This window comes from Mastigoproctus giganteus, chromosome 2, assembly GCF_048544385.1.
Source record: "Mastigoproctus giganteus isolate SK-2022 chromosome 2, ASM4854438v1, whole genome shotgun sequence".
Taxonomy (NCBI): Eukaryota; Metazoa; Arthropoda; class Arachnida; order Uropygi; family Thelyphonidae; genus Mastigoproctus; species Mastigoproctus giganteus.
The window spans coordinates 139,242,474-139,261,726 of record NC_143576.1 but is presented as its reverse complement, the minus strand read 5'-3'; the positions used below and the strand labels follow the sequence as shown (position 1 = coordinate 139,261,726).

Genomic DNA, 19,253 nt, shown 5'->3' with positions numbered 1-19,253 from the left:
AATTAAATATGAAGGTAGTTAAAAGAAAAGAATCTTGAGCTATCATCGAAATGAGGAAATGATAGATCATGAGAGTAATAATAAGCTAGAGTAATCTCAAATAATGAGACAGTTGTGTATTGGTCATTGCTATTTGTTAAAGAGAGAATTGTTCAGAATATTGTTCAGAAAATATATTGAAGAATTCTTTTATTCTTGTTGTGTTGACCTCATTCACATCACTCTTAACTCAGGCACACATCCATTTTGTTCACATCACTGAAACCAAGATATATTGATCGTGTATGTATAAAGTGCTTTAGCATCATAATACACAGCCATTTCTGAATAAACAGAAAATTTTTAAGGCGGCATCGTTTTAGGTTATATCTCATATTGTGAATACCTTCACAACGAGTTGCCATGATATTGCACTACTTCTAATAAATAATGCTTCACCTAAGGAGAAGACTAATGTTACTTATTCTCAGATAGGTACCACCACCCAGACGGCACCGTTTCAGGGCTATTTGGCCCTTCTTCGGTGAGTGGGTAGGTACCCAAGTGATGCAATGATGGCAAAAACAGTTATGAAGTATAACTCCACAATATGAGAGATGCTTGTTTGTTTGTTTGTTATTTGGTTTTTAGGAGCATTAGCAACTAAGGCCATATTGCTCCGGGATATGCGGTGGTCATTTCCCTGACCTTTCCGCATCCTCCGTATTTGGTGGTGACGGGCTTGAACCCCGGTCTAATCAAGAAGCGTGTGCTATGCACTGCTGCTCCTTCCCACCTGGCTACGGAGTCGCCCATATGAGAGATGCCTGATGGTGTATGATGTATTTAGACTAAGCCGCATTTAGGGCTAGAGCCTCAAGCTGCGAACAAATTTGGACTGTGTATGTATAAAGTGCTTTAGCATCATAATATGAGATATAACCTAAAACGATGCCGCCTTAAAAATTTTCTGTTTATTCAGAAATGGCTGTGTATTATGATGCTAAAGCACTTTATACATACACAGTCCAAATTTGTTCGCAGCTTGAGGCTCTAGCCCTAAATGCGCCTTAGATATATTGATCGTTAACAGTGCAAAACATATTTGCACATTTACAAAACACATTTACCATTTGAGTAACTATGTATGTATTCAATATGAGAGGAGAGAGAAAATAACAATGAAGTGCTTTACAGTAAAAAATGCTTTCACTTTGGAGGATAAAAAATATATGTATATACACGGTGTTCAAAGAAAGTGCATCACCCCTTAAAATTGTAATTGTCATCCGAATAACGTAAGTATATGGCAATATTTCTTAGAGATTGCATCAGATAAGATTGACATGTGTAGGTGATGATGTAATGTTGCATCAGCTGTTACTTTCAGCTATATAAGCATGCTCTGCAAGAGTTGCAGTTAATTCCTTGCTTGTATCAGGATGGCGAGTTACGTGCAGTTGACGCCATGAAGAAAGGGTGCTGTTGTTGCTTTACGTGAGGAAGGATATTCTTCCTGTCATATTGCTTATAGAGTGTCTTGTAATCAGTCGAGAGTGAGTAGATTTCTTTCCAAACTCAATAATACTAGTTCTGCTGATAGGAAAAAAGGAACCGGATGCAAACAAGTCTCTATGCCAAAACAGCACCACGTTTTGAAGCGCTTATGCCTTAAAAATCGTAAAGCTTCTTTGTCTGAGCTGAAAAGAGAATGAGAAGAATATACAGGATTGGTAGCAAGTGCAGTTAACAGTCAGAAGATGCCTCTTCAAAAATGGACTTGTAGCCCATCCTAAGAAGCCCTCCCCTCCTCACACAAAAAAATGAAAAAAGGCCCAATTAATTTGGTGTAAGGAGCATGTCAAAAGGACCCTTGAGCAGTGGAAGTCAGTTATTTTCTTGGATGAGAAGAAATTCAACCTGCATGGCTCTGATGGGAGACAAACAATTCACCATAGATGTGGTGAAGAATACCATCCACTGTATGGTATCTACAGTGAAATTCCTTACCAGCCAAATGATATGAGAGCGCATTTTGTATCACGGAGTAGGTCACTTGCAGTTTATAAAAGGTTCCGTAAATGCCAATGGATATCTGGCTATATTGGAAGGCAAGTTGCTGCCAACCATTAGAAACCATTTCAACCTGCCAAGTAACCGCATAGGTGCCTCCGTAGCCAGGTGGGCAGGAGCAGCAGTGTGTAGCACACGCTTCTTGATTAGACTGGGGTTCGAGCCCGTAACCACCAAATACGGAGGGTGTGGAAAGGTCAGGGAATGACCGCCGCATATCCCCGGAGCAATATGGCCTTAGTTGCTAATGCTCCCAAAAAACCAAATAACAACAACAACAAGTAACGGCATCTTTCAGGACGGCTCTGCTCCTTGTCATTGTGAGAAAAGTGTAAGTAGGCACTTGAGTTTTTCGCCCGATAAGAAGTGTAAGTAGGCACTTCTGTAGTTACTTTAGCTTCATTTCTGCATTAGAGGTTTGCAGTAATGTGTTTACATTTGTTACAGGTGAAAAAAATGGCTGGAAGAATGATCCATTACAACTCTTGGCTGGCCAGAAAACAGCCTGAATCCTATAGAGAACTGTTGGCATCGTGTGGAATCTACAGTTGCCAGAAAGAAATCTTCGTGAACTTCAGGAAGCCATAATTCGTGTTTGGAACCACAAAATATCAGTTGATTATCTTCAGAAATTCATCTTGTCAATGCCTTGACAGTGTGCTGCTGTCATCAGGGCCAGAAGGCAGTTCAACTAAATATTAGTTTGCACCTGGTGAACTTTTCATTTTGTTTTCCATTTAAAATGATAAACTGAAGCAAATTGAGGGCTTCTAATAACATTTCAGCCATAATTTTTGTGTTTACCAAAACTGTTGTATAAAGGTTGTAAATGCTCATTTTGGAATATTTTGAGAGCACCTGTCAAATATTACATATCTTTGTGTTAACTATTAATAAATATCTTTTGTTTATATTTCTATTTGTGATGCTTGTCATTAATGTAACATACCATTGCAAAAAAGGGTTAGAAATGTGAAATTCCTAAGTGATGCACTTTCTTTGAACACCAGTGTATTCTTAATTAATTTTTGAGATATGTCAAAATTAATTTCTTTCATGTTATTACATGCGATAAAGATCAATGTGTTTTTTCCACCATAATAGTCATGCAATTTAATTTGATGTATAATTGTACATACCTGCAAGAGAGAGAGAGAGAGAGAGAGAGAGAATCCATATTTTGGGATACTGCAAAATGATGTTCCTCTCTTTTATAACTGCCACTTGTTTTAACTAGAAACTTTGTAATTCGTGTGAGCTGTTTTCTTGATGTAAACTGCTCTTTCAAATTACAGCTATATGAGTTAGTCATGAGCATCATTTGTGTGAATCAGTAGTAACCATTTGATGTTACTTTAGAGCAACTATGGAAGTTGCTTTAGGTGCTTTCTTGTCTTTTTCAATACTAATTTGCCTTGTCAAGTTAAAAGACAAAAGATATAATTTTTTCACATACCTCCACATTTGAATTGGACAATTGCAATGTCCTGCAAATCAGTGTGTGCGCGTGTCTGCGTACATATTTCTTTTGGTTATGCATTATGTTATCATATAGTTGCATGTAGTATTTTCCTTTCAAGCAGATAAATTTTTTCCGTAATAGTAAATTATTTATAGTCTTATCTTTTTCTTTCAAGCAGGTTAATTTATTCCATAATAGTAAATTATTTATACACAGACAAGAGAAAAAAAAAGATTTAACATGTTCACCATTAGCTTGGTCTGCAACGCTAATGTACTAAATTAAAAAAAAGATACAAGGTTGAGTCAGTCTGGATTAGGGAGTGCAGTGACATATTTGGGCTTTCTTTTCACTATGGCTGAATTAGTCAGCTGCTGGTGAAGATTTATTGACAGAAATATCCAGATTTTCATCCACATGGATTAAAAATTCCTTCATGAACATGTGCATCAGCACACAGTTGACATGTTAATTTCACTCAACCAAGGTAAAATTTTGAAACTAATAAAACATACATTTTTCCAGCATGTTCTAAAGTAATGTGAAAATGGTCACCAGCTCGTGTAAGAGCTCTGCTCCCTGAGCAGCTTGCATAGTTGTTATTGGAAAAGTAGTTCGTACTAAGTTATTACAAGAACTGGATAAGTGATAGCACTAAAGGAGAAGAATGTTACCTTTTTGCATAGATTATAGATATTAACAGTACATAATATCCCAAAATACAATTACTATCTGTACAATTTCACATAATAAACAAATTTATTTTAATGTACAGCTTATGTACAGGGTGTCCCAAAAAGGTGTAACCAATTTTAAATGTTTGTAACAAATGTAATTTTAATGATAGAAACACAAAACCTGCACTAAATGTGAGAAAAACAGTTGAAGTTTTTACTGACATTCGACATGTGCACCACTTGTCACACGAACAATATCTAATAAAGTTCATCCCATGTTTTTTCAAGGATGTCACGCTTAATCATGGTAATTGCATTTGTAATCCTGTGCTTTAAGTCTGTGATGTCTGTAACAGGGGTCTTATAGACTGTGTCTTTGATGAATCCCCATAAGAAGAAATCACAAGGAGATGAATCTGGTGAACATGGTGGCCACACAATTGGACCATCACGCCAAATCCAACTCCCAGAAAACTTGTCATCAAGAGACCTCCTCACACTCAAAGCCCAATGTGGCGACGCTCCATCCTGTTGGAAAATAACTCCATTTGGCAGTTCATCCAATTGAGGATACACATAAAGCTCAAGCATGTCCTGGTAATTATCCGCTCTCACAGTCGCTTCTTGAAAGAAAAAGGGTCAATAACACGATCAACCATGATGCCACACCACACATTCACCTTTGGGCTATCTCGCTGATACTCCTGCATGTAGTGTGGATTTTCATTCCCCCAAATTCTGACATTTTGTTTATTCACCTTTCCCGAAACATGAAATGTGCACTCATCTGTGAAACAAATCCGTGTCATTACACGTTCATCTTGTTCCATTTTCTCCAACATGTCTTCTGCGAATTGTTTACATTTCACACGGTCATTCCGGGTTATGTGCTGGAGAATCTGCAGTTTATAAGAGTGCATTTTCAATTTTCTTTGCAACATTATGCACTGAAGTCTTGGTGATGGCCTGCTGCTGTTCTAACGGATTTTTGAGGACTACGAACGAATGCGTCTCTCACAATTTCCACTCTTTCCTGCATTAATGCTGGTCAACCAGGGCCTTTCTTAGGATGGATGCTACCTGTTTCCTTGAATAGCTGATACCACTTTCTGATGCTGTTACAGGTTGGTGGCTTTATTCCTATTTACTCCTGAAATTACGCTGAACCTGCGTTTCAGACCAGGTTTCAATAAACCAGTCCACTACCTGTGCTTTGGTCACGGGATCCATTTGTTACCTCTACTTAAACTTCAGGACAACCATCACAATCTGCAAAAGAATAGAATGGATTATTGAAGTAAAAACTTAAACTGTTTTTCTCACATTTAGCACAGGTTTTGTGTTTCTGTCATTAAAATTACATTTGTTACAAACATTTAAAATTGGTTACACCTTTTTGGGATACCCTGTATATCAAACTATATGATTATTACGTGCAAGCAAAAAACTGATTGAATTTCTTCATGGTAAAATTGTTAATCTTTCTTAATTTGACCTAACACATTAGTCATCTATTCACAGAAATCTCTGCTACAAGGTCAATTTATATTTGAATTGTGCAAAAACCTTTAAATAGCTGTTATGTGTTTCCAATTATTGTAAACAGTTCATAATAGACTGTATTAGAAATTTTGAAAATCAAAAGGAAAACTTGTACCTGAAGCAACAGTTTTACCTTTTGGCTATACAAAAGCTGAAATGGAATAAATTCTCTGGAATTGTGATCTATGAGTTGATGAAACTGAATTATGTGATTCATAAAATAGATAAGGATATTACTGCTTGAAAAAAAAAAAAAATTTTTTTTACATGATTTTTGGTCATAGATTTATTATTTTTTAAATTCTGATTTTATTTTTTGTAGTACTTTCACTCTAATATTTAAAAATTTTATATGAAAAGTATTCATATTCATAATTTCCCAAAAACCACTGTGTGGAGCCAGAAATGCCTTTGGGAATAATCTCCTTTGCAGGTCTGCATTCATTACAGGAACTGACTTGTGAGAGGGTTAGTAGTAATAGTAGTAGTGTGTGTGTGTGTGTGTTTACTTGATGATGCTGTTGAAAATGATCGTTTTCTAGAATTAAGAACTAGTTTTGAAATGCCAGACTAACTTTGGTTTGACCATTTATTAAACGTTTCTTCAAGCACAAATAAGTGCTTAAAGAAATGGTAGTTTTTTTTTCTGAAGGTGTTTTTTATTTCATTAACTGATTAACATGGTAATATTTAATTATAAATTGGATGTAAATATCATGTAATATAATTGTTTTTCATTCGTTTTTTTAATAGTGATAGATGATATCCCTTTTGACATTAATCCAAGATATAAGAATATGAAAAGGTTAACAGAGGTAGGTGTCATGTAATGAATATTTGTTTTGTAAAGCTAATTTATACAAAATCCTAACATATATATTAAAATATATTATTCTGTTACAACAAAACAATTTATATGTGTTACAGTAATACCTCAATATGTATAAATTCCACATAGAATATTACAGTATAATGAACTTTGAATTTATTACTATTATTTTTTATAGAACCATATGAACTTTCCATTACTTTATGATTATTTTAATTTACATATGAATATTTCTTAAATAGATATCTTTCTGCAGAGGCTAATACCTGTATTCATCTGTGAGAGCAAAGGTCCCACCAACTGAATAAAAAAACTTAACTATGGGAATATTTCCATCACTTCCCACTGAAATAAGCTCTCACAGTATTAGCATTAGTAGAGGCATATGCAAGAAAACAAGCTTATGCAGCATCAGCCAAAAAAAAAAAAAAAAAAACTCTCCCATTTCACCCCTCCGTTCGTTCTAAATACCTGTCCAGCTCAGCCTTAAATTTATTTAGACTATCAACTTCCACAACAAAGGATGGAAGTCTGTTCCACCAACCAACTACCCACTGGCTAAAGGCAAACTTCCGCACATCTGTCTTTCCTCAATTTGAATTTATGCCCTCTCAGGTGATTATTCTGAGGAAGAGGAAGAATTCCATCAGCATTGAGCATACCCAAACCATTCAAGGCTTTATACACCTCAATCAGATCACCTCGCAGATGCCTAGTCTCCAGACACTGTAATTTGCAAAACTTAAGCCTTTCTTCGTAAGAGCAACCCTTTATTCCATTCACTAATCTTGTTGCCCTTCTCTGTACTCGTTCCAACAGCTCTACATCCTTCTTAAAATGAGACCTCCAGACCTGTATACAGTACTCAAGGTGTGGCCTGACCATTGCCTTGTACAAGTGGATAATCACCACCTTATCCCTGCTAGAAAAATTCCTGTATATCATTGACAAGACACCATGAGCTATATAGCTGTATTTCATTTACAAGCCACCATGAGTTTTCTGAGCAGTGCAGACAGTCTTGCAGACTGTCTGCACTGCTCAGAAAACTTCATATATGCCTGCACAATTACCCCCAGGTCCTTTTCATTCTCTACCACTGTCAGTGTAGTACCACAGAGTTGGTACATTACTCTGGGGTTACTGCTTCCCACATGTAGTACTTTACATTTGTCAATGTTAAACTTCATTTGCCACCTCTCAGCCTATCTACTCAACTTTTCTAGATCCTGTTGCATCAGCGTACTGTCATTAGTGTCCTTAACAACCCTGCCAACCTTCGTATCATCTGCAAACTTGGACATTAAGCTTGATATACCATCATCAATATCATTTATAAATTCAGAAAACAATAATGGACCCAACACTGAACCCTGAGGGACTCCACTAATAACATTAGTCCACAATGAGCAGTGTCCATTAGTTACCATTCTGTCTTCTCCCACTCAACCATCCCTTTGTCCATAGCAGCAATTTGCCTCCAATGCCACACTGCTCCAATTTGTTCAGCAGTCTTCCATGTGCAACAGTATCAAAAGCCTTTCTAAGAACCAAATATATGATATCAAAGTTTTTCCCTGCATCCAGTTCCTTTGTGACCACATCATAGTATCCGATCAAATTGGTCAGGCAAGAGTTTCCCATAAAAAAAAAAAACCATGCTGTGTCCGAGCTATAACTGAAGTCTTGTCTAGATGGTTCTGCATTGCTTCTTTAACCAGTGCCTCCATTAATTTTCCTGGAACAGAAGTTAAACTAACAGGTCTATAATTACTTATGTCACCCTTTGATCATCCTTTGTGAATTGGGGTCACATTTGCACATCTCCAGGCCATGAATACCTCCTCTGAGTCCAAAGAAGATCTCATAATTATGGCTAGGGGTTTGCTTACTTCCTTTGCTGTCTCCTTTAATATCTTCTCCATCTTACAAGGTGTTGCTATTAAATAATGAGCATGCAGCCACTATACACCAAGTGGCACCTCTGAAACAAAGGCACATAAGTTGACCCTGAACCTTCCCCTAGCTGTCGGCCAAGTCATGTTCCAACATGCTCATTCACTTTCTGTGACAGAAAAATAACAGACAAAAGAATAGAATTTGAGGTTGATTCATTGTTTGATATTCTAATGTCAAACAAGGAATCAACCTCAAATTTTTAACAAAACTAAGGAAAACACCAACTTGAAAGTTATGAGTTGTTACATCAAGTTTATGGGGAAGATATTATGTCAAGAGCCCATGTGTTTGATGGCATAAAATATTTTTAGAAGGAAGAGAATGTGGAAGATGATGAATGACCACGTCGTCTGATATCCATAAAAACTATTGAAAATGTGGCCTGGGTAAGGATATTGATTAACGTGATCATTGTTTAAGTATTAGAATGGTTGTATCAGGACTCAATATGGACAAAGAAACAGACAAATTTTAGCTGAAAATTTAGGCATTAGAAAAGTTTGTGGTAAGTTTGTGATAAAAATTTTGAACAAAGATTAAAGAATGAGAAGACTCCAAGTTTTTGAAGATGTCTTGAAAACAGTTGAAGAAAATCCAGACTTTCTGAGTATTTGTAATTGCTTGTGATGAAAGTTGGTTGTTCCAGTATGACCCAGAAACTAAAAGAAAGTCAGTGTAATGGAAGACAAACAATCCCTCAGACAAAAAAAAAAACAAGAATGTCAAAAATTGAAAATGAAAACCATGATTCTTGTTTTCCTTGATTAAAAGAATTATTATGGCTGAATATGTCCCACTAAATAAAACATACTGCACTGAAGTTCTGACAGGGCTGCATGAAGGAAGGGACCTGAATTGTGGAAGGATGGTGGATGTCCCATCAAGACAATGCTCCAGCACACAATGCACTCTCTGTTTGCCAGTTTCTGGCCAAAATATAAACCCCTGTTTATGCAAACATGCACCCTACCCACTTGTGACTTTTTTCTCTTCCCTAAACTGAAAAGTGTACTTAAAGGGAACCCATTTTCAATCCATTAAAGACATTTGGGAAAAAATGACTGAAGTGTTAAAAAGGTTTACAGAAGATGACTTCCAAAAATGTTTGTGTTTAGAAGAAACATAAGTGTGTGCAAGCCTGAGGAAATTATTTTGAAGTGGGCTTGTAAGATATGAAATATTTCATTATATTTATTTCATTGCAACAGTCTCTTATTTAATAGTCACACCTTGTATATCTTAAGCATCGTATGCAATGGTTACAATTAATGGCTATGTAAACAAGCATTCTGTGTTTATTTACATGGCCATTCAGCATGTACCTACCCTCTCTCTCTCTCTCTCTCTGTGTTGGTTCCTTGTGAGAATGTTAGTGAATTTATAACTGATATACCTGTGCAAAGGAAATAAAGTGATGCTTGAGTAGCTGAATGATCAAGGCAAGAATGCAATGACCTGCCTTGATCATTGCATTAGAATGTCCTTTATTGGATCAAAGAACTTTCTAATGCGACTAGATTTGAATCTGATTTAAAGCTTATGAGCATTGAATCAAAGCAGGTTGCCTTATGTAGATATTTGACTGAGTCCGAACAACTGTGAATAGTGTTGATTAAATTAAGTGTCGACCAGTTGATACTCCTATAACTGCTTCAAAGTTGTATCATAAAAGAAGAATGTGTAGAAATGAAGAGAATGTGAAGCTGCTGCAGATGAACAGGCAGCGACTAAATTCCCTCAAAAGCTGAAGGGCATAATTGAAGAAGGTGAATATTTGCCAGAATTAGTTTTTAACTTTGGTGAGATTAGCTTTTATTGGAAATAAATGCCTTCACACACTTTCACATCCAGAGATGAAGATTAAAAGCATCAGGAACTGAAACAAGAATTTTCAGCCTGAATCCTACATCTGCTATCATGGAAATACAACAGCATCAATGCTAGAAAAATTATAGCTTTCTACTTGTATAAAATCTATCTTTTAATTATTCTCCCATCCTAAAACACACACTATAGGATCAATCAAACATCACACTCTCTCTCTTTTGCTTTTAGTAATCATAATATTTTAATGGTAATTAATAATGGATAAACAAAAGTTTGGAATTTCATTCAAGGATTATTTGGTAAAATTAACTGTTCCTTCATTTCTTTTTCTAGTTTACAATACCAGATATACCAATCAAAACTGAAAGTGAACTAGAAGCAGAAGTAAGTATTCTCTATGATTATATTATCACACAAATGTTAAACATGTGTAACTGAAAGTACAAGGATTGTCAAATTAAAATACATTCTATATATATATATATATATAATGGGATAGGGGAAAATTGATACTGCATAAGCACCCAAATCAACAAATCACCTTGCTTATGCATGACAAGAAAATTTCATTTTCATTTTCTCTTTGTTTTCTATGCATAATTTTTCATATGGCATTTTAAATAGAGAGAGAGCATCCAAAATGTATTTGACAGTGATAGATTTTTTAACTTCAAGGGCAAGAACCTCAAGAAATACATAAAAGAATGTTGATTATTCATGATGAATGTTGTTACTGTAAACTGCTGTCATGAAGTGGTCAAGAAAGTTTCAATAAGGAAATGATAGGACACGTGATTCTCTGCATTTGGGACAGACCTGCTATGCAAAACACATTAACAGTGTTGAAGTTTCAAATATTGTGTTGCATAATTTGCATAAAGGGCTTTCACAACTGCTGAACTCAAATGGGAATTGTTCCATTCCATTATTGATATTGCTTGCCATATGGCAACTAATATGATATGACTATATAGTCACAGCTCATTGGATTTCAAGGTTACTGAAAAAAAACACAAATTTCCAAGTGGAAATATTGTCTGAATTCTTGTTATATTATAATGTAACAAGTGTTCAAATGTTCAAAAACATTCACAAAAATTCACAGTTCTTTTCATCGTAATTATCATTAAGATAACTAAATTATTTTTGAATATGATTTTGGCAAAGATAAGTCTTGGTGCCATCATTTTGAACTGGAGTATAAAATTTCAAATATGCAAAAACTGTTAATCCGAGATTTAATAGGAAAAGTTATGGCAAAAATATTTTTAAGCACAGTGGTCTTTAGTTGTCACTTTAAAGAATCCAGTACCAGTATAACTCAGAAACATATGCTGAAACTTCAAAATGTGTGCACCTCAGCATGAAAAGCAAGTAACTGGGATAACTGTAGAAGAAATCTTCATACCGCATATCACATACCCGTATGCTGCCAATCAAATTCAGACCTTGCCTCAAAGATAATACAGATTTATCATGTTGTGAATTTCATGGTTTTTGGGGAAAAAAAAAAAAAAAAAAGAAAGAAAGAAAAGGGCTTTGGGAGGACACTATTTCAATTCATACACTGAAGTTAAAAATCATCAAAAACTGGTTTAATCAGTCACTGAAAGAATTTTTGGAGGAAAGGATAGAGATTTGTGAAGCAGTGGGATGAATGTCTGAATGCTAAAAGAGATAAAAAATTTTTCAAAATCTGTTTTATTTTAACAATATTTTTCTTACTTTTTTTATTACTAAAGTGTATGTGAATATATTTTATTTTTACAATTCATTTTAGTATATGATCAGAATATGAATTTTTTCATAAACCTCTACTTGTAGAAGGATAAGAGAAATTTACCTCAATAATTTTTGAATATAATTCAAAAATTAATTAAAGTTAAACAAATTTTTAAAAATGGTTTTCCTTCCTTACATTTAATTTAATTGATTTTTAATTAATTTTTTAAAATCGTTTTTTTGAATTTTAGTTAATTTTTGAATTGTGTTCAATTGATTTTTACTGTAATCATTTTGCATTAATCTTTTATTAGTTTTAATTTATGGAGAGTATCATATGGAACTGTTCTCACTTCATATTGAGGTAAATTTCTCTTATCCTGCTACAAATATTGATATCAATGTAGAACATATTGAGAACCATAGCTTCGTTATATAAAAATAAGCCTTTGTGAAGACTAAATATTTTAAAATAATAATAACCATCAGAAATAATTTATTTTATATTTATATTTAAATTATTATAAAAAATATTTTTTATATTTATTTTTTATATCAACAAAATAAGCAGAAAAAAATTACAAAAAATATTTCTATTTTTCCACTGTATAAAGTGTTTGAATTTTTGACTCTGAGACTGTTATAGTTATGAAACCCATAATAATAACATGAAAACTGCTGAAAGTGTGCTCAGAGGCTGTGAAGGAATCACATTTTATATTATAGAGAACCTGGAATTGTAGGATTTCATTAATAAAGAATTAAAAATCTCAAGTATCACAAGTTGCTGTTTCATATGGTTTGGGTCATTTGAAACAGACATGCCAGTAGCTCAGTCCTGCTTTAAAAGCAGGACGGAGTTAGTGAAGATGCAAACTTTTCTGAAGAATTCCTCCCAATAATTTTTTGTTCCATGAGCAGAAAAACCAATCTCAGAATACATGTAAATTATAAATACCTTACATGAATGTCTCATTTGCTAATTAAAATATGTTTAACCCCAGCTCCTTCTGGATGAAAATATAAAAATTGGATATTACCTTTCTTTGTGTTGTTATTCATGATGAATAACAACATATTACAGATTCGATTTTGCAATTTTGGTGAAATTTGATGAATAAAGTTGTTTTCATTCTTATGAAAAGTGACAAGTGCCAATCTTCCCACAAAATCAGTGCTGTAATAGTTTGTTTCATAATAATTTTAGAAATTTGCTACCGTGAGCTCAACAGAATCAACTATATACAGCTAGGTTGCGATTAGTGCGACTAATGAATCCTGTAAAGTGATCGCATTATTTGAATTTGCACTATTCAAAGTTATAATTATGTGTAAAATATGGTAATTGGTTCCAGTTTGAAAATAAGTAATGAAAAATTTTAAACAAGTTTTTATTTATAAGTTTATTAACGAAATATTACAGTTAAGGATAAAAAGAATATACTTATAATTTAAATTATTAACAAAATGTAATTATAGAAAGCAAAATAAAAACAAAAAAATTCTAAATATTGTTCCTAAAGGTAAGCTTACAATGACGAAAACATCTTTATTGTCTTTTGAAATATTTTAGCAGCATAAACTTAACTGTTTTCTCTTTCTTTAAATCTTCATACATATGCTGGTAGATGCAGAGTGCTTTATCCACATCTTGGGGAATTTGCATGCTTCGATCGAGGTTAGGGGTCAGCATCCATAATTTTTTGCTTCACAACTTCTATAGCTTGAAAGATATCTTCAAATTCCTTGAGAGTGAACTCCTTCACTTGCACATTATCTCATTCTTCAGCATCATTGTTGGCTTCTTCAAATGCTCTTAGTTGATCTAAAAGTAGGAGATCATCATCAATTCTTCTGAGTGTGAATTAAGTGGTTCCCGAACATCGTCATTTTCTAGTTCATCAAATCCAAGTTCTCTTCCAATGTTTGTTATTTCTTCTATAACAGTTTTCTCTTCGAAACCACTACTATTTGTACAATGAGGCAAAATGCACTTCTACACTCCACACATGTTGTTTGCAGTTATTTGTTGCCAAGCATGCTGAATATTTTCTATTGCATGTCTGATGTTATAATTTTCCAGAACTCTGTTAAGAAAATTGCATCATCTCCTGTAGTTTGAGCAATTGCTTATTTAAATGTTTTTCTTATGTAGTAGGCCTTAAATGTTGCGATGGTCCCTTGATCCATGGGCTGCAACAAAAAAGTGTTTGGCGGCAAAAAAATTTTTACATTTTCACATAATGAATTGAGTGTAGTTGGATGACCTGGAGCATTATCTAAAATTAGTACTTTAAATGTGATGTTGCTTTCCTTGCAATATTTTTCAACAGCTGGGTAAAAATAGCTTGAAAACCAGTCAGTGAATACAGCTTGGGTCTCCCATGCTTTCTTATTTGATCGTCAAATAACTGGAAGTGATCTATAGTTGTAGCCTTTTAGAGCGCAAGAATTTGGAGACCGATAAACAAGCATCGGTTTCAATTTAAAATCGCCTCGAGCATTGCCTCCCAATAAAAGTGTTAGGCGATCTTTAGACACCTTAAATCCAGGTTGAGTCTTTTCTTTCTTAGAAATGTAAGTTCTGGAAGGCATCCTTTTCCAGAATAAACCGGTTTCATTCACATTAAATATTTGTTGATCAGTGTATCCACCATCTTTGATTATGTTTTTTTAAACATCAGGATATTTAGCTGCTGCATCCTTATCTGCACTGGCCACCTCACCGGTAATTTTAACATTTTGCAGCTGAACTTGATTTTTACATCGATCAAACCAACCAACACGTGCACTAAATGTTTTTTTACCTCATTTTTTTATTTCACTCTCTTAAACAAATTTAAAGCTTTTTTCTGAATGGCTACTCTGCTTAGGGGAATGCCTTTTTGATTGCAATCCTCAATCCATACAGTTAAAAGATGCTCCATTTCTATCATAGTAATACTTCTATTCCTTGTAGATGTTTGCAAACCACAAAAATCTGATGCAACTTTGCATTTTTCTTTTATTTCCCCTACGTGTTTTATAGTATTCTGTACCATAGATTCAGGTATTCCGACATCTTGTCCTATTTTAGAGTTGCTATGAACACGTTCATGTCGTTCAATCACATAAATTTTTTTGCTCTAATCTAATAATGAGCCTCTTCTTTTTTGCTCTCGTATTGTTTTTATCTGAAGGAATCTTCCTTTTGTCCATTTTGTTAAGGGCACTTCTTAAAACAAATCATGAAAACTAACATATATTACAATAGGCAGTAGCACGTGCGCACACAAAGGTAAACAAGTGTGGCAGCACTAATGCGAGACTAATCAAGGCTAATTGTCTAATGCAAGGCTAGCTCAGCTAACCTTGCAGTAACTGAATTTTGGTTTGCATTAAACATGACCTGGTATCATTAATACAATTCGTGCTAAATTGAATATCGCATTAATCGCAACCTAGCTGTGTATGCATTTTATTCAGTCCAAAAAAAAAAGAACACCTTTATCATAAATCATGGTATTGGCAATGCATGTTTGAAGAGATTTTATTGGACTTAAAAAATGTATACAGAGAAATTATTGTGTCACAAACATGGGCATTGAATATCATGTTTTGATATTGTTGTTGTTCCAAGTTGGCATCCATTCCCACAAATTGCCATAGTCGCTTCTAAATGTTTAAAGGCCTCATTCATCTCCTTGGTTGGACTCTCTTGAACTGGGTTTGGTTTGCCATTGATCACATTCCTGATAATATAATTACTTGACAGTATGTTTACCAAACAAGTACCATTTGCAACAGTTCTTGACAAGCAGACAGACAAACAATTTGTGATGGTATTTTTTTCCCACTATTGGTGTTTCCTCAGTTGTATGTTTTACTTCCCCATCTACTTATTTCTATTGATTAACTTGGTTTTTTGTGCTTTTAAAATTGCTATATCTTTTTACAAACATGCCATTATTTCAAGATCATTAAAACTAAGTACAGTTATTAATATTACATATCATTTGAAATAACTGATATATTTGCTGGTGTCTAATCCATCTGCTTTCCCATTTCTGTTTGTGTGCATGGTTTTTAGTCTGATTTTCATCATTTGGTTGTTTATTTTTGCAGATAATGTGGGTTGATGCTATTATAATGCTTTTGGTTGATGCTATTATAATCTTGCTTCCTTGCATCATTTTCCGCTACCTATAATTGACTGTTCACAATAGTACTCATAGACAACATTGGTGACAGCAGGAAAACCCTGAAAATAGATAATGGGTTATTGAATTGCAGAAATAATCCTAAACTAGTACACTGGTGCACCATGAGGAATGGCCATTTATCTTTTAACCAGCCCTTGATCCAACAAAGGATCTTACCAATAATCCCAATTTTCTTCAGTATATACAATAGCCTTTCATGGGGAACCATATCAAAAGGTTTACTGAAGTCAAGGTAAATGATGTCAAAGTTGTTTCTTCCAACTATTTTATGGCTTCAACATAATAGTTAACTACATTGGTCAAACAAAACTTCCCATTCAGAAACTCATGCTGTGATTCATTAAGAATGCTGTTTTTATCAAGATGGTCCTGTATTGTATCCTTAACCACAGACCCCCATAAACATCCCCACTTTCTCACCATTGAAGTCAAACTCACTGGTTCTGTAGTTTTCCCATTTCATCTTTTGCACCTTCTTTGTGAACTGTGGAGATATTAGTGCTTCTCCAGTCATAGGGTGATTAGATTGTTCCAAAATCTAATGATCTTATTAATATTTCTGGGTCTTGTTGCAGTAGCACAACCTGATTCCTGTCATTAACCACTCTTCCACTTTTGTATCCTCTGCAGACTAGACATTAAGCCTGAAGTGTCTTCATCAGTATCATTAATAAATATTGAAAACAACAATGGACCCAGCATTGAAACCTAGGGAATGCCACTAATAACATTAGTCCAAGAAGAGCAGTTCTCATAACTACTCTCCATTTTCTGTCACTCAACCATCCCATCCCTAGCAGTAACTTGCTACATTGCTCCAGTCTATACAGTAGACTCGCAAAAGGTTTACTTAAATCTAAGTTTATGGCGTCAAAATTATTTTTTGCATACATTTCCTTTGTTATTGTGTCACACTACATGAAATTGGTCTGATGAGTTCTTTCCCTTAACAGATCCGTGGTATGATTTTCGTATAACTGCATTCCTGTCAAGATGATACTGAATCCATTATTTTCCCAGGAACTTACACGCTTACAAGTCTGTAGTTACTCATTTCACTCTTTGATCCCTTTTGTGAATAGGAAAGATATGTGCACATCTTCAATCTATTGGAGTCTTCCCTGAATCCAAGGATGCAATCATAGTTATAGCCAAAGGTTTTCTTACTTCCTTTGCTGCCACTGCTGCTTTTAGTGTAATTGGATAGGTTCCATTAGCTTTATTTGCTTTTCACTTCAATTTCTTTTCCACTTCTCAGTTATCACAAACCATTTAGCTGCTAGTTATAACTTATTTTACTTGTAGTATTACCATCCCTAAAAAATTCTTCACACATGAATGTAGATACGAAATTTTTATTCAGTAATTCAGCAACCTGAGCAGAATCATAATAGTTACACCATTCATATCTAGTGTGCCAATGTGGTTCATCCCTTTTCTTCTAGTGTTAATATAAGCAAAGAATTCCTTGCTACTTTTCTTTGAATTCTAAACCTAACTTCTCATAAGCTGCCTTAGCTTGCCTTACCCCCTCCTCCCACCTTAGTAGCTTGATTGCAGACTAGGTTGCACTTATTCTGTGTTTCTGTGTTCTGTGATAATTTATAATAATACCATGCATTTGTCTTCTCTGCTACTGCTCGCATCAGTTCATCTGACATCCATTTAGGTCTAAGGCCTGAACAGTATTTCTTCATTGGTACAAAAAGCTAAGTAGATATTTTGATTATTTCCCTGAATGCTTCTTATTTTGAATTTGCAATTGGTAATATCAGTTGGCCCTACTGAAAATAATTTAAAAGCTAAGACCATTATAGCCACCTTTACAAAAGAAAAATCCCTTTCCCTTAAAGTTATCTGTAAGTAAATCCCACATCAATATATTATAATCACTGGAGGTTCTTAATTCTTGAATAGTTTCTGCTGATAATTAGATCCAGAGTATTGCTGTCTCTTGTTACCTCTCTAACATTCTTCTGTGGGAAAGCAGTCATCCACCGGATCCAGAAAATTTATTATTATTATTATTATTAATATCCATATGATGCAAGGAATCCTGAGGCTTATGCTGCACCAGGAAAAAAAAAAAAAAAAAAAAACAGTTCCCGAGTAACCCTGAAAGAGAGAGAGAGAGAGAGAGAGAGAGTGAGTGTCAAAATTAGAAGGGAATCATCAAGAAAGAGAAGAATGATGATATCCAGCTCAGGATACTGGGTGTGCCAAGCCCATACTTACCAGATGTGAGCCCCCGGGGTTATGTTCTGCTACTATGAGTGGCCAACACAGAAGTTCCAGTCAGTACAAGAGGCATTTCAAAAGTTTGTGACCTGAATATGAAGGGTTTCTTTGAGGAGTCTGAGAGCATGTTACTTTTCAACATAGTTCCCTTTGGAATCAATTCACATTTGTCACTGATATTGTAGTGCATTTATTCTAGCTATAAAGAAAGTTTTCTCTTGAACCTTCAGGAATGCATTCATTGCAGCAGTGATGTCACTATTTGTGGGAAAATGGATACCAGCTTAAATTAGGAAATAGGTGAAAGTCCAATGGTGCTAGATTCAGTGAATATGAGGGATGGTTCAAGATTTAAAAGCTATACTCATGCAGTGCAGTCATGTCAGTTGGCCAAATTACAAGTTGGTGTGTTGTCCTGGTGGAACAAGACTCATTTGCTGAGTTTTCCTCTGCTTTTGTCTAATGTTTTCATGCAAATGCCTCATAGGGTCTGTTTAATATGTCCCTGTGACTGTCTGGCCTTTCCGAAGGTAGTACCATCCATTGGCATCCCAAGGAAATGATGCCATCACCTTACCAGCAGAAGGAATCAACTTGGCTTTCTTTGGAGGAAGAGAAGAACTGTATTTCCACTGTTTGGACTGCTCCTTTGTCTCTGGCTGGAATTGATGGTCCATGTCTCATCCATGGTCACAAACTATACAAAGAAATTTTCTGGATCTGCTTGAAAGTGATGCAAATGT

At 34.8% G+C, this 19,253-nt stretch overlaps 1 protein-coding gene across 1 annotated transcript in view; it reads left to right on the top strand.

Moving 5' to 3' along the window:
• The window catches only part of Mvb12 (multivesicular body subunit 12-like Mvb12), a 185,844-nt gene that overhangs the window by 154,281 nt on the left and 12,310 nt on the right, over window positions 1–19,253 (top strand). Inside the window, exons 9-10 of the mRNA XM_090368688.1 lie at window positions 6,487–6,548; window positions 10,682–10,732. Coding sequence (XP_090224814.1) covers window positions 6,487–6,548; window positions 10,682–10,732 — 113 coding nt within the window. The remainder of the gene's footprint in view (window positions 1–6,486; window positions 6,549–10,681; window positions 10,733–19,253) is intronic.